The sequence below is a fragment of the Rutilus rutilus genome (genome assembly GCF_951802725.1).
Source record: "Rutilus rutilus genome assembly, chromosome: 21".
NCBI lineage: Eukaryota > Metazoa > Chordata > Actinopteri > Cypriniformes > Leuciscidae > Rutilus > Rutilus rutilus.
Genome location: NC_140226.1, coordinates 9,233,085 through 9,250,437, shown reverse-complemented (window position 1 = coordinate 9,250,437; position 17,353 = coordinate 9,233,085). Strand labels below are relative to the sequence as shown.

Here is a 17,353-nt window from a genome sequence, read left to right as displayed (position 1 = left end):
TAAATAATAGTACTTTTAACATTCAGCACCCTGAGAATTTAAAAGGTATCAGTCTAATGTTCTGTGACTGTAAGACTCTGCTTATAAAGTATTTCACTGCCTGTGTATATGATTCCATAGGTTAAATAGAAGTCAATAAAATACCTTGACTACATGGAAATATACAGTGTACAATAAATAGAATTGATATCTGTTCAAAGTTTCTCTTTAGCTGTTTAGATGTCTTTGAAGACAGATTAATCATCTTAAATATTAAAGTCCCATCTAAGGGAACATTAGCAATCAAAAATAAAGTGCTTTATTTGAGGGTTTAACAAATGAAATATTAAAATTCTTTATTGTTCACCATAACATCATTGTCAATCCTTCGTATTCTTTTGTTTATTGGCCCTGTTGCTTATTTTAGGAGACACTTGCCATTCAGTCAAGCCATTGCACATGTTCTTTAGGTTTCCTGGTCCATGTGGCTCTTTGTATGGTGGTTGTTTAGTAATCACAACTATGCTGTCTCCTTGACTTTCAACACTCTCCATGAAACTCTGAAGATCTTTCAGTTTAGCTTGCGCTGTTTGATTTGTGCAGTTCTCCACGGATCCTGGTTGAGATTCCATTGACGTTCTTGTTACCTGTTTTGCTAGTGTGCTCTCACAGATAACAGCAACAGTTTCATCAGATTGATCATCATTTTTTAAATCTTCCTCAACAGAGCTACATTTGTCTATTTCATTTTCTGTGTCTCCTTCGACCTCATCCTCGATCTTTACCTTTGGCACATTGGCCTTTTCCTCAGGCTGGTCCTCGCCCTGTCCTGTGTTTGATGTCCCATCTTCCTCGGCATCATCCTTTGCAGATCCATCTTGGCTTCCATCAGCATTCTTCTCACTGGCAGACTCTTCATTTGGTGTCTCATCTGACTTTTCACCTTCAGTAGTTTCAGGAGTATGATCTTTATTTGATTCACTACCATCTTCTGCAGACTTGTCTTCTGTACTCTCTTCCCCAGCCTCAGTTTCTGCTCCGTTGTCACCTGATTCTGTTTCCTCACCAGTTTCTGTCATCTCATTCTCTTTTTCCACCTCCGCATCCATACCATTGTTTTCTGAATTTGCTGCATCTCCTTTAAGACTGTCTTTCTCCTCAACATCCTCTTCTGTATCTCCTTTTTCAGTCTCTTCCTCAACAAACTCTACTTCCTCTTTCCCCTCAGTTTCACCATTTACCACTTCTTTTTCCACCTCCGCATTCATACCACTGTTTTCTGAATTTGCTGCATCTCCTTTAAGACTGTCTTTCTCCTCACCATCCTCTTCTGTATCTCCTTTTTCAGTCTCTTCCTCAACAAACTCTACTTCCTCTTTCCCCTCAGTTTCACCATTTGCCGCTTCTTTCGCATGCTCACCTTCTTTCTCTTCCTCATCTTCACCACCTTCCACATCACCAGACTCTCTTTTGTCATTTGTCTCCTCTTCAATTTGATCTCTTTTCTCAGAGTCTAAAGATACATATTTTATGCTGTTTGTGTTTTCACCATCTACTGCATTGAGAGCACCATCTGGCTCTTCTTGATCTGCCGTCTCAACATCATGGCCTCTGGTAACATCTTTCGTATCTTCTACCTCTTCATGAACCACTTCTAAGTTGTTTTCTTCAGTCAAGTTGGTTGTGCGTTGTTCTTCCAGCTTCAATTCTAAAGGTTTGGCTGGATCCTTTTTCATTTGTAAAATTTTCCGCAGATCAAATTCCATCATAACTGGAGCCAAACTCAAAGCCTGAGCTTGCTGGACTGCCCTTGACGCCATTTTCTTTTTCATGCATGCATCGCATGGGCAGTATTCATCGTCACTGCGCTGATCACTGTATTCAGTACCAGATGCAGTGTAATTTTCCTCACTCCTTGACATGGTGATGGACTTATTGCGCATGACCCGAAAACGCTTGCGTCGCTGCTCAGTCTGGGCCGTAGACTCTCTCGACAGAGTATTTCCCGGAGGTCTCGGACCCCTACCTGCCCGACCTTGGATTTTTTGCAATTCTCTGTGAATACTTGATTGAATCCGTTTGTGTACTTCCTCTTTCAGTTCGCTGATCATTGTATCGAGCATCTCGTTGTCATCCAAATCCCACCTCACTTTGAACTCTGCCATGGCATCTGCATAATGTAACATGAACTGCTTTTCTAGCTTTTTTAATAAGCTCAGTACCCAAACAGGATCTGGGTCCTGTGAAACTCTTTTAATTAGCGGAGCTCTCTGAACAGACGGTGGAGTTCCTGAGCTTGTATTTTCTGGAGATTTCATTGTGTTACTCTCATTCCCAGAGCTTGTTTGTGGTGTTTGATCTGATTCTTTCTTATTATCACTGCTTTCAACATCTTCTTCATGTAATATGCCATTTTCTTTGTCATCATCCAGTTGTGAATTTACTGGACTCCCCTGTACTCGCTCTGCAATGTCTGGAGTTACTGGATCTGAGAGAACTTTGGATGGATCTAAACATTCACATGCAGGAGTTGTAGACTTTTCCTCATTTTCTTCTTCATCTTTATCTTCCACTGATGCCTCTTGTTCGGCAATTGGTGGTATTGTGCCATGAGTGGTCTCTATTTTTCCTACTACGCCATTCATGCTACCTTTAACAGAGCCGGTGGAGCTGCTGCTAACATCAACCCCAGATGAAGACTGTGGGTTGAATTCATCCTCGGCGAAGTGATGTTCCATTGTGTTCTGCTTTTTCTGTTCATCCTCAGAGGGCTTTTGGAGCCAGAGCGACTGTAGGATTATCATGATTTCATTATATTTACGTTGCTTTTCGCTTTTAGAGTCTGAGTCAATCAGTCGTAAATTTGCAAGGCAGTCCAACAGCCCTTGAGCAGACTGGCTTAATTTTCTGCCATAAACAGGGGAGACTTCAGGTAAACTACTGGATCTGTCTAGTTTTGGACCCAGTAAAACCTTCATGACCTGAACCGAAGAATGGCACTGCTTTTGTAAACTGTCTTGTTTGGTTAATGCTTCAGGGTCGGGATCCATTTCATGAGTTTCCAATTGTGCTTTTTCACCGCAACTGTCGTTGGTCTCCTGCTGGATATAATTCTCACCTGCTTGATCCTCCTGAGGTTCCTCAACCTCAATTATGCTTTCTGGTGCATGAGAAGTCTCCTCATCACCTTGAGTCAGGCTCATATATTCAGTGAGTTCGACATCCATTTCATAAACATGGCCTTCAATGGGAATCTTCCTAAGCCAGTCATTCACAACTTCTGTAGGGGAAGCATTCGGTAAGAATGACGGCATCAGTTCCTTGTTGTTGCACTCCAATGATATGCTGACTTCCTCGTGCTTGCTCCTGCTACTTTTTTTGCTTTTATTTTCTACCTTGTCAACATTTTTGCTGGAGACAACTGACTTTGATCCTCTACTCACTGGTCTTGCATTACCAATAATATCTCTCAACAAATCTGCTGCTGAAAGTGCCCGAGATAAAACACTGTTGCTTGAGGAATCAGCATGCTTGACTGATGTTTTTTTCTTGTTTGGCATCTCTTGTGGTAGACTTCTACAATTTTGGGAAATATCAGACATTACCGCTGAATTTGGCCTGGATGTATCATTTTTCACAGATCTTCTGTCTGATGAGGAGGATTTAAGAGACTTAACCATGCCCCTATCATTATCGCAGTTATATTTTAAATTCAGTCCATTTATTTCCAAACATTGGGAAGAACATTTAGATCTTTTATCATTCTCTCTAGTACTTTGGACATTTTTGGACTTCATCGAATGTTCAGAGGCTTTTGAAGAATGTAAACAGTCACTTGCTGGTGTAGCTTTTCCAGATGCTGTTTCACTTTGGTCATGTTTTGAGGATGTTTTAGTCATTTCTGCATGGCTGGTGTTGTTGAGAGCTTCAAAATCGCTTCCTTTCATAACTGTATTTTTAGCACTTCCCTGTGAAACTCTGGAGGGTGTCTTACTTTGTAAAGATGACAGTGACAAAGTGGAGGGCACTCTGATGTTGTTTTCATTTAACTGGCTTCCAGACTTGCTTTTCTTCAGTTCTGCTGACATAATACTTTCAGCTGAGACAGGCGAGAGGGCTTGAACAGGAGCCTTGTAGTTCATGTGATGGGACTTTTGGGGTCTGTCTGAAATTGCAGAATTCACAGACACTTCTGTATTTGGCCTTTCCTCAAGATCCACTCCATTTACATTCTCTATCTTATGTCCACCGTCCTCTGTGGTGGCTGACATGCCACTGATTGATCGTTCATCAAAGTCATCACCCTTGTGTTCTTCTCCTAGTCGGATAGAAACAGACGCTGTTGATGTTGGGCTTAGAGGCTCATCAAACTGGTTGCCTGAAGACTTAATGTTATTGATAAGAGATTTAGCTGACAGTTTTGATTTTCCTGACAAGCTCTCTTCAGATTCATCTTTGGCATCCTCTTTTTGCTTCTCAGGATCTGTCTCTCTCAAATTACCACTTGAGGAGCTGTGACCATTACATTTACTGGATCTTTGGGATTGCGAGGATACATTAGAGCTTACTGACATCCCACTTGTTGCTCGGCTATTAGTCTTAATTTTAGTGTCATGGTTTGATCTAGGAGATGGAGACCTCTTTGTCCTAGGCAATGGAGTGGTCACAGTTAAGGCATTTTGTGTCATGCTTTTGCCATTATCCACTTCCTGGAAGGCAGGGCTCTTTGCACCGGATTTGACGGATCTTTCAGAGCAGGCATTAGACTTTTCTGAGGTCTGAGACATTGTGCTGGTAGCTCTCTTTGACTCACTTTTTGGAGCAGCACATTCATCAGGTGCTGAGGTAACTGTGTTTTCTGAAAAGTTGTGGTTTGATTTGCAGGACCTACAAGACATTGCACTGTTAACTCTTTCCTTAGATTTAGACTCTGTGTGTGAATGCTTTGAGGATGCATTTGACTTTACAGAAGTTTTTGAGCATTTGGACAGTGAACTACATAGTCTTTCCTCTGTGGTGAATTCAGTTTCCGGCTCACACTGAACATCAAAACTGATGGACTTGTCTTGTAAGTCGCAACAAGATTTGACAGACCTAGTTGTTTGCTCTGATGTATGTGATGGATGTTCAGAAGATCGGTCTGATTTGTTAGACATGGCACTAGTTGATCTCACTTCTTGAAGAAACACTGTGTCTTGTTCACAATGATTATCTGACTTCAGAGTGGCTTTGTCTTGTAAGTCGCAACAAGATTTGACAGACCTAGTTGTTTGCTCTGATGTATGTGATGGATGTTCAGAAGATCGGTCTGATTTGTTAGACATGGCACTAGTTGATCTCACTTCTTGAAGAAACTCTGTGTCTTGTTCACAATGATTATCTGACGTAGTATGATTTTGAGTAGCAGCACTTTCTGATTTATCAACCTGAGAATTAAGTAACTTTGATGGCACTACCTCGAAATCATTTGGACTACAAGATCTAGGCGTTTTAGCTTTCTCTGAATGTGCAGATTTTGATTTGTGGGATGTTTTCGATGCAGCTGATAAATTTGAATGGGCAGACATTGCACTGGCAGCTCTTTCTTGGCTTTTTTCTCCAGCTTCATCGGTTTCTGTCTGGACCAAGGCTGGTGTGAGCTCTCTCTCTGAAATAATAAAGTCTGACCTGGCGGACATTGCTGACGTGGCACTTTTGGTTCTTTCTTCAACACTTTCTGTTTCATTATGTTCATATTTCAATGATTTCCCAACAGAACACATGTCATGAGCAGAGCGGTTGGACCTTTTGGAGGTTTTTGAAGTAGAAGAGGCATTTGAATTTTTAGACAGTGCAGACTCAGAGCGTTCCCGTGTGGCTTCCACTTCCAATGTATTATTAACAGGTTCACAGTTTTCATAAGCATTTGAAATGGATGCAGCAGATTTGTTTGACTTCAACATTATGGAATCAGCTTTCTCTGGTTCACTCCCCTCTGGATTCTCAGTCAATATTTTATTCACACCACAGCATGAACATACAGCTGACTTGCCAGATCTTCTTGACACACCTGACGTGGCACTCAAAGATCTGTTTTCAGCTTCACCATCACGTACCTCCATAGCATCTGATGCATTGGATTCAGGGTTGTTTGTTTTGTCTCTAGATTTACAAGATGCTTGGCTATGTCTAGAAATTGTACTACAAGCTGAACTTGGGGTTATGGCTCCACAGTGACTTGGATGGGATCTGGAGGACACTTTTGAAACTGGAGATGTTGTACACATCCCGTCTTGCTCTACTGGTGCTGCAAAAGTGGTTTTATACTTTTTGAGCTTCAGTGAGTGAACAGCACTGCTTGATTCTGTACTGGGAGGTCTGGGGGACAAATAAGATCTTGGTAAAGTCTGGCGACCACAACAATGAACGCAATTGGGTTGATCATCACTCTCAAGATGGTCACTTTGAGACCAGTGTGATACTCTCGAGATGCTTGGAGGCAGCTCATCATAATCATCATCCAGATCTTCCTTCAAAGACGCAAGCACTTTGGACGAATTGCTGACTGCAGAAATCGGACGCTCTTCCATGACTTTAATGACCGCACAATGTGGCGTAGGAGAGATTTCAGGTTCTTTATGAGAACATCTACTTTTAATGTGACTCTCACAGCTGTCCTCACAAGATCTCTTGTTCTTTGACGTGATTCCAGCAGATGATACTTCACTTCGATTGCAGCAATGACTTACAGCACAGTATTCTACTCTGGTGTCCCCTTCCTCCATTGTCTGCTGAAAGCACGAGGCCTTTTCCACCACATGCTCAGTGTATTCCCCACTGGAGCGAGAAATTGTGTGCGTACTATCCACTGATGACTTTTTGCTTACAACTCTGTGAGTTGATCCACTGGAACTGGGTGATTTGCAGGTCCCCGGGTCTTTGTGCATGGGGTTTTTCCAGATGTCGTACTCTTGGCAGTGGTTGCAACAGTTCTGACAAAGTGACTCCTCGAGATGCTCCTGATGCAGCTTTGTTGCAAAGGCTTCATCAGTCTCCTCAGATGCAGAGATGGAGTCTGGGTCTGAATACTCAGCTTTAGCTTGAAGATAATCGCCGTCTTTTACAAAGCCAGAGTCATTCTCTTTTTTTGATGACTTCTTGATCTCGGTGGACCACAGGAGAGTCTCATCATTGAAAAGCCGAAAGCGAACCTTCATCTCCACAGAAAGGCTGCCGTCTTTATTAACAAGCACTCTCTTCTCAATGTCATCATTCACTATGGCTTCTTTAACGTAAGGACAGGTGCTGACACAGCCGGACTGCCCTGGTGTCATGCATAATCCATTCTGATAGGACTTTTCTGAAGAAAGAGAGAATCTTGTAGATCTATTACTGGAGTCGGATCTTGGATGGATAATGCTTTTCTTTGTCTCCAGGCCAAAGTTAACTGTTAAAACAAAATAATAGAATCAATATTAATAAATTAAGATTAATCACATCTTTTCAACAAGCAACTATACCTACGCATATTGGAAACATGCTCTTGATTCACCAGCATTGACAATACATTAACTGCATTTGAGTTGGTGGTGGATGGTTGTTTCACCTTCAGTCTATTATTAGACGTGCATGGGCAGATGGGTTGTTAATCACTATGATGATTCACCAAAATCAAATAAATATAAATGATAGTTATCCCGAACTGTGTACACAACACAAACAAATATTTACCATTCTTTTTGCTTTCATGACCTTCACTGCAGATACTAGAGTGAGACCTTGTGCGCATTCCTGGAAGCTTTTCATCTGAGTGCTTCTTCAAGCTTTCCATAAGCAACGGTCTGAAGGATTCTCGACCCACACAGACCAGCACACTAGGACACTGCATCAGACTCTGAATACTGTCAATCTATGGAGAGCAGTGATTAAACACAAGACAAAATACACATAATGAGTCAAATCCACTAAGAGACAAATACTTACAATCACTGTCTACATAGGCAATTTAACCTTATTTGTGACTGATCTAAAATGTTTAACAGGTTCACTAATAGATTCGTTTTAGAATTGTGAACCCTAAATAATAAAATGGTTCTCTCCAATGACAAAAGCAGCATATTAATTTATGTAAATATGTAAATTAACCAATTAAACACAAAATGCTGATTTTAAATGGTATAGGAAATAATTCAACCAATAATGAGAACTCTTGAGTCATTTACTCATCTTCTTAATATTTGTTCAAACCTGTATGGCTTCCATGGAACACAAAAAGGAGATGCTTTGCAGAAAGTTATTTTACTAATGCACATGAGCATTGCATGAGGTTGTCAAACTCCAAAAAGGACAAATATGGCGAAATTTGTTATAAACATTTATTATTCTCTGAAACTCTTGCCCTACAGTGCTCAAATAGTGCACATACACAATCAAATGTTTGGTTATGAGACACGCAAAAACCGCTGGCAACATTACCATCAATACAGAATATGTGCATGCATGAAAAATATTTTAGACAGCTATAATGGTAGAGGGCAAGTTTTTCAGTAAATAATGATTATTTAATACAATTTTGGTCCGTTCCTCAAAACACTAGCAAACAAGTCTTATGGATAGTTTTTATCCTTTATAGCGCCGATTGTCACTATATGGAAGAACAATGTAAACATACTCTAATTTCTCCTTTTGTGTTTCACAGAAGAAATAAAATCATATGTGTGGGAAACAAAATGAGAGTTCACAAATGTTTTGTTTGGGTGAACGAACCCTTAAAGATACATTTAGATACTGTAAGTAGCTAGAACAACTTTTATTTCCCAGGGCTTGCAATTCTGTCCTGACCTGACACCTGCTTCCTAAAATACTTCACCCGGCTAATTAAAGAATGGCTGAAGAAATGAAATCCTCCCTGACCTTGCGTCCCTCCAGAGTGTAAAGTTTCTTGACGTGACACTGCATTAGCTCTGAAATCTCGTCCATGAAGACGCGAAGACTTCGAGCAGTTCGCCTGCTCAGAATGATGGATCGCCTAATAGCAGGGTCATTGTTTTTCACTAGAACAATCCTTTTGGGGTGCCGATGGTGCTGCTGATGTCCCGATGGGGGTTCCTCAGGTCGGGAGGGCTTCCGGCGAGTATTATGTGGGTGGCTGTGGTGGTGCCAGACAGCGGGCCTTTTCCCTGCAGCTTCTATGTTGATTGGCTTGACGTAGCGGCGGTCAGAACACAAGTAACAGCCTCCGTCCTCAAACTGCTCTAAATGTTTAATGCTGTGGGTGCCCCTGGGGGTCGTGATAGTACGCACACCAAAAGGCAGAGGAACCTTTTGGGAAAGGTCATCCAATAAGGCATCAAAGCATTTGAAGCTGCGTTTATGGATGGCCATCTTGACCCCTTTGAACTGAGCGTCGCCACTCTTGTAGAAGGTAATCCTCTTGGCTGGGCTGGCCAATTTCACGCTGGAGCAAAAAGATGATGCTGGAGGATGAGGAAACTGTTCATTCTGAAAATGGGTATCGGCGTCGAAGAAGCCTGGGGCCGCCCTCTGCATCTCTCCTCCACGTCAGTTCAAACTGTGGGGAAGAGTTTGGAAATGTAAATGACATTATCTGTAACTCACAATCAAATTCAATCCCATACATTTAGAAAGAAATTTGATTAAATTGAGACCCTAGTAATGTCTCTGTTGTAGGGTTTGAGAGGAGGGTTCAACAATGTCTCAAATTGATTTGCCAAGAAACCAGCCTATAATCAGAATAATCAGAATATTTAATCTAAACTCAAACAATTCTCATCAAAATCTCCCAAGACCAAATCCACATTAATTTCATGGCTCTAGTCTTGCCATATGTCAACAATGACTCAATGTCTCTATTCTATTTGATTCTATTATCTATTCTGCCAAGGAATAGGAGAAACGTGAGACAAAGTGAGATACTTAAATGAAACATAATTGAGAACTCTTCTAGGAACAGAACACCAAGATCAAGCCTAACGCCCCGTTCACACTAAGAATGATAACTATAAAGATAACTGGTCACACTTTGGCTTAGGGGGGTACAATTCTCACAATTAACTAACTATTAACTACGACTTTTGCCTCAAACTCCTAATTACTGCTTATTAATTATTAGTATAGTAGTTATTTAATTTTAGGTATTGGGTAGGATTAGGGATGTAGAATATGGTCATGCCGAATAAGGTATTAATATGTGCTTTATAAGTACTACTAAACTGCCAATATCCTAGTAATATGCATACAAATAAGCAACTTGTTAATAGTGAGAATTGGACACTAAACTAAAGTGTTAGCAGATTACTATATTAGCGTCCACACTAGTGGACGATATCATTCAGTTTATTATAATTTAAGCATCCTCTTCTGCTTTAAATGCTTGAGTTCTTTCAAGTCTGGTGGATTCTGATTGGCTGTTATGTTATGTTATGTTATTATCATTCATCAGCTGAAAAAAAATCTTTCTGAAAGGGATTTCAACAATATCATTTCTCTGTTCTGTAATCGTTAAAGTCGTGGTGTGAAATCTGCTATTCTTTTATTTTTTAGAATTACTTACTGTCTTTATTGTTATCATTATAGTTATCTTTGGTGTGAAAGGGCATTCAAATATGTTGGGTATCTAAAGCTAAGACAGGTATTCATTCTTCAAACTCATTCCGAAATATAGTTGATAAAATATCACTATTGGATAGTTTAAGTATGGGATAATCCACGGCTACCTGTGCATTAATTTACTTTACAGCACAATGTGGAGGCAAAGAACCACCCTAAAGACATCAGCATCACAAAATAATGTGGGAGTACCATGGTACTTTGATCTATACAGAACCATGGAACGGTATGATTAGCATATTCATACAATGAATCATTCTACTCCAAAATACCAAAGAACACCATGGTATTACAGAAAACACAGATATTGTGATAACTGCAATCCAGTCATGCCATTAAGACTCAGTCAAACTTGTATTAAACTATTACACTTTAGATGACATGTGATGTTATGTAGTATAAGCAACAGTAAAACTAGGCCCCAGGTCAGAGGTTAATCTCATGCACGTTGAGAAACAGTTACAGACTATCTTAAATTGCATTTAGTACTTAGTCCTTAATAGGCAACTTTAATCCAACATTTAAAGAAGTTCAAGTGCATCATCTCTGAGCAAAGTTTATGTATCAAACTGAGAGCAAAGATAGTTTTACAGATTTCATATAACAACATTTTGACCTGTACCTGAAAAAAAAAAAAAAAATGAATGACAGTATCTTAACATTGTCTCTTCTATTTGTATAAAATGTAGATCATTTATCTATATTTGACCACACAAGCCATGACATATTGCCTCAAGCTCATGTTTTCACTAAACAATTAGCTTTATCAAATATATATATATATATATTAGACGTATTTAGGCAATTTAGACGGTTAAAATAGCATTAGTTCTGTAGCCCAGCTCAATCTAAAAAAAGTATAGTATATGAAACAATATACTTACATTTACAGAATACATTATCATGTCTGATGCTAAAAAACAACTGTATAAAAAATTAAAAATAACAATAGAATCTGACTATACAGAGCAGCGTTCCAGGTAGCATCCAAGCAAACGACTGCAGTGACACAGGTTTACAAGCCCTCCCACAAATTGTCGGGCCACTAATCAGGGCCATTGGCAGCTAAGGATAGAACGAAAAGCTTCTTTAATCATCTTGAGATTTCACTGAACTCTAGGGGAGTGTAAGACACATGACAGCGACACCAGGATTGCATAAACAGAGATGCGCAGAGCTACAAGACGTCTGCTTTTTGACCACAGAGGGCAGGCTGTTTTATTCCACAAACACAGAGGTAGAAAATACATCTGCTGCCAAATTCACTCCAGTTCTCTACTGCTTATATCTGATGACTGGCATAACATGCCACTCCTGTTAGTATATTCATTTGAAACAACTACAAACAATCACAAGTGAATCTTACAAATATCCATGTTATACTTTTATTTTCTTACAATATTACAATGATACATTTTTATATAATTTTATTACATAATTACTATATAAAACAGTTCAATTATATTGGTGCCTTCAAATCAATAGACACACAGTATATATTTAAATTATATATGAATATATATATATTTAGTACATATACACAGATGCGAGTATAGATGCGATTAATTGCTTTGACAGCACTAAGTTATATAATTGTATTTTTAATTTTCTTTCATTATATTTAGGGGTGAAATATACTCTGATATGTTCTTAACATGCTTCATGAACTTCAGATTTGACATACACATCAGGCAATTTAACTTAAATATAGAATCTGTAATGACAACATAGCAGATTTGAACTCTTCATAGAATAACTGACTGCATAGAGAATGTTCCATGTGAACCTTCCTCATGGTTTGAAAATGAATGCTCCTAATAATATCAAACTGGTACTTAATTCGAACTGATTTATTTTCATTTTCTAAGGACACCTTGAGATGAAAGTGAATGTAAATAGTGCCTATGGCTGCTTACTCTCTCAGAATCCCGCAGTGCCATACTATAACCATTTAGCACTTTAAATATTTTATGCAGTTTTTAATTTGTCACAGAAGTAAGTGCTTTGCTAGACATTTAAAACTAGACATTTTCTGTATAAAATGATGAGGAGTGATGCTTGTGCATGCTCGGGTGTTGTCGATGGTTGCCAAGACATTGCTATAGAGTTGTTAAGGTGTTCAGAGTGGTTACCAAGGCGTTGCTAGGGTGTTCCAGGCCATTGCATACTGGCCAAAAGAAATTTAAAAACTAAATTTTACCATAGTGTAACAGGACATGAGTGTTTGTTGCTCACTCTAGTACTGCCAAAGCACAGGCTTACTGTAATCTCAGGAAAAGACAGCACATCCTCTGTACTCTTAAGTGACCCACTATTACGCGCAAGCTGAGGGAACATTAATAGGGATGTTTTAACATTCTATGTTTGATTTCGACGCTGCCAGTTCTTGCAATGGCACACAGACACACACATATGTATTATTTACAAACTTTTGTGTTAGATGCGATTAATCGCTTTGACAGCACTAAGTTATATCATTGTATTTTTTTATTTTCTTTCATTATATTTGGGGGTGAAATATACCCTGATATGTTCTTAACATGCTTCATGAAATTCAGATTTGACATTCACATTAGGTAATTTAACTTAAATATAGAATCTGTAATGACAACATAGCAGGCTTACTGTAATCTCAGGAACAGACAGCACATCCTCTGTACTCTTAAGTGACCCACTATTACGCGCAAACTGAGGGAACATTAATACGGATGTTTTAACATTCTATGTTTGATAGATGCAATGGCACACCAAGCACAGAGCTCATTTAGAGCTAATTAATTACTAAACACCTCTGAGAGGTGTATATTTTTGACACTAATTATAAATCTCTAAAGGTTAAATTAACAGTTGAAAGTGCTACACATGATTTCCACAATTAGTAAGTGAGAACTTGGCAGCCCATTGGGAGAAACCTGCAATACAACACTGTCAGATTACTGAGAAACGTTTAAGACTCATGGGATATGTAGGAGAGGAGGGAGGGGACACGAAAACAACTTTAACAGATCTGTTCAAGATCATTTAAATAATTAGCAAAGAATTTAAAACTGTGTAAAATGATTTCCATAATGCCTATAATAACCAAGATCGTTAACGCTTAATTAATATACTTAACAGCCTTAGATATTAGTCACTTTTCAACATAAAAAAAATCTGTAATGAGAATTGTAAATATGAATAAGAAATGCTTTGTATAATGCGACACCTTCCTACACTCATAGCATTTGTAACCACTGACACTGACGTTCAAAGCAAGGCATCAGTTCATCTGCTGGTAACATCTTTGTGAGACCTATTATCAGCTCTCACACACATAATACTTCAGCCTGTAATCCATTGCATTTTCCCATTTTAGCTTAGACCTTACTTCACACTGCAAAAAAAAAAAAAAAAACACTGTCTTCTTCAGTATTTTTGTCTTCAGTACAGTTTCTAAACATTCTTAAATCAAGGTACATTTACTTGAGATGCAAAATCACATCACTGGTTTTGAGTTCAAAATTAAATGAGTTTAAAAGCTTAACAAAAGAACAAATATCTGCCAATGGGGTCAGAGAAATAAACTTAAAGGGTTAGTTCACCCAAAAATGAAAATTCTGTCATTAAAGGATAAGGTCACATCAGAATTAAAATTTCCTGATAATTTACTCGTCCCCACATCATCCAAGATAGTCATGTCTTTCTTTCTTCAGTCGAAAAGAAATTATAATTTTTTCCAGGATTTTTCTCCATATAGTGGACTTGAACAGTCATCAACAGGTTGAAGGTCCAAATTGCAGTTTCAATGCAGCTTCAAACAATCCCAGTCGAGGAATAAGGGTCTTATCTAGCGAAACCATATCATTTTCTAAAAAGAATAAACATTTATACTTTTTAACCACAAATGCTCGTCTTGCACTAGCTGTGATGCGTCACACATTATGTAATCACGTTGAAAGGTCACGCGTGACTTAGGCGGAAGTACCGACCTAGTGTTTACAAAGCGAACGTGCAAAGACTAAGTCAAACGCCCTTTACAAAAAAAATAAAAATAAAATAAAAGGTAAAACTACGATGTCGGACGATTTTGAAGTTGGAGGAGAAAATGAGATGGAGTTTTTCGCCCTACCCCACATTTTTCGCCCACGTCAGGTTACCGCCTGACTTTTCCAACGTGATTACATAATGCATGAAGTCGTGGATGCGCAAGACGAGCATTTGTAGTTAAAAGTATATATATTTTTCTTTCATTTAGAAAATCACTTATCGTTTAGCTAGATAAGACCCTTATTCCTCGGCTGGTATCGTGTGAAGCTGAAACTGCAATTTGGACCTTCAACCCGTTGATAACCGTTGAAGTCCACGTTTTCCTCAAAAACCTTCATTTCTTTTCAACTAAAGACAGAAAGACATGAACATCTTGGATGACGTGGGGCTGAGTAAATTATCAGGACATTTTTATTCTGAAGTGAACTAATCCTTTAATTTCACCCTCATGTCGTTCCAAACCCATAAGACTTTCGTTCATCTTCGGAACACAAATGAAGATTTTTTTTTGATGAAGTCTAAAAGCTTTCTGACCCCAGATAGACTGCAATGTTATAACCACTTTCAAGGCCCAGAAAGGTAGTAAAGACATAAGCATTAAAATAGTCCATGTGACTCCAGTGGTTCAACCTCAAAGGATAATTCTAGTATTTAACACTTTGAGTCTATTTTGTAGTTTGTTTTGGATGAACAAGTGGTTAGGTGGACAAAGAAATTTTGACAATGGTTCCTGTCTCGACTTTTTGACTATTTTAGAATTGCCCATGACCGCTTTAGAATGGGAGTCTATGGCCATGCACAAACATGTCCTTAAAACAACCCTTAACGTTCGTTTTCAAAACTGTGCAACTCACCGAGTGGTTAGTGGTGTTCGTTGATGTTCCAAAACAAGTAGAGTAGCGAAATACAGTTTCTGTCGTGTTTTATTTGGCATTTTGTAAAATCCCATTGATTTCTGTTGGAGGACTCATTGCTCGTTGATATTACTGCGCTACCGGGAACGGAAAAGACGCTTCAGACTCAAATATCGAGCGGAAGTTTATACGCGGTTGTGAGGTCTCTGAAAAAATAGTTCCACTATAGAAAAATAAACGGATTGAAATCATACATTGCGCCGATATATTTGTTTTTTTAATCATCAACAAACACCACTAACCACGAACGTTAAGGGTTGTTTTAAGGACATGTTTGTGCACGGCCATAGACTCCCATTCTAAAGCGGTCATGGGCAATTCTAAAATAGTCAAAAAGTCGAGACAGGAACCATTGTCAAAATGTCTTTGTCCAGCACTCTTGTTCATCCAAAACAAACTACAAAATAGACTCAAAGTGTTAAATACCGGAATTATCCTTTAATATTAATATTGTGAAGCGACGAGAATACTTTTTGTGCGAAAGAAAAGTAAAAACCAAAACCAAAATAATGACTTTATTCAACAATTTCTTCTCTTCCATGTCAGTCTCCTACGCTTTTCACGTAGTAAACATAGTGCAGCGCTTCCGAATTAAAGACCAAATTTAATCGGTTCATCATATAAAGCGATCGCGTCTCTTCAGAAAATTAGGACTAAACCGCTCAATTCATATGGATTCATTTTACGATCTCTTTATGATCTTTTTGAAGAGTCAAAGTGGTAGTTGCGTAGCTGTCAATGGAGGGACAGAAATCTCTCAGATTTCATCAAAAAGATCTTCATTTGTGTTCCGAAGATGAACGAAAGTCTTACAGGGAACGACATGAAGGTGAGTAATTAATGACAGAATTGTCATTTTTGGGTGAACTATCCCTTTAATTCAAAGGGGAAACAAAATGATTTTTCTTATACCCCTGTGGCAGATATATGTTTTAAGCATAAACTCTCTTAATTTTGATATATTTTTCAGAAAACAAGACTTAATATAAGCAATTTTTCATTTAAAGTAAATGTTTATTGATTTAAGTTGATTCATTTAGATATTTGTATTGGAAAACTAGTAGCAAAACTACTAAGTAAGAAAACCCTTTTTTTTTTTGCATGTTCCACTAAAACCATTAAGCTAAAACAGACCTTTTTATTAACCAAACATACAGCCATCTTGATTCTCTTTCCTAATTCCACACATTGGCTTTACCCTGTAGGCACAGGTTAATTCGCCTCGACTGCCAAATCCTCCGACACCAAACCTCCAAGCTCTGTCGATACTTTTAAAGTAATCCATTTAGAAAATTCAACAGTTTTTCTTACAAAAAGGGGCGCTCCTTCCTCTGGCTCACACAGGTGAGGATGAAAGCATGGCGTTCCCTCCTGAAGAAAGTCACTTTTCACCCACGACGACGAACCACGGACATGCCACAGCTGCATATTGTCTATTCACAGTCATTCATTCCATTAGGCTAATTATCACAGACAGACCTTCATCCAGAGAGGAGGAGGAGGAGAAGTGGGACTCCTCTGAAAGAGGATTATACTGTGTGGCCATCTGTGCCAAACGGAATTAACTCTTAGATCTCCAAAAATGAGCTGTTGTTCATGGTTTAGGCATAGAAATGCATACACACATATAGAACACTATTTGCCTGTGCCGACCAACAAAAAGTTACAATGCATATGTTGACAATATATATGTTATTATGTCATGTTAGCGATTTTATCTTAATGTTATTTATAACATTGTTATATAAACCCAAAATTATTATAAAAAAATGACCATTATCACATTTTTTCATCATCAAAATAAAAAAATAAAAATAGTTCTTAGC

At 38.6% G+C, this 17,353-nt stretch overlaps 1 protein-coding gene across 2 annotated transcripts; it reads right to left on the bottom strand.

The window, feature by feature from the left end:
* Positions 1–359: 359 nt before the first annotated feature.
* rp1l1a (rp1 like 1a) lies at positions 360–17,002 on the bottom strand (the record flags this gene model as incomplete). 2 transcript variants are annotated; one of them, XM_084392859.1, is made up of 4 exons in its annotated part: positions 16,839–17,002; positions 8,872–9,529; positions 7,690–7,867; positions 360–7,405 (listed from the first exon to the last, which is right to left on the bottom strand). In XM_084392859.1, exons 2-4 carry the CDS (start codon positions 9,505–9,507, stop codon positions 360–362), a joined length of 7,860 nt encoding a protein of 2,619 aa, XP_084248985.1. In that variant the 5' UTR covers positions 9,508–9,529; positions 16,839–17,002. The 2 variants fall into 2 exon arrangements, with proteins under 2 accessions (XP_084248985.1, XP_084248984.1); XM_084392858.1 differs by lacking the exon at positions 16,839–17,002 and adding an exon at positions 11,472–11,598.
* Between the last annotated feature and the right edge of the window lie 351 nt (positions 17,003–17,353).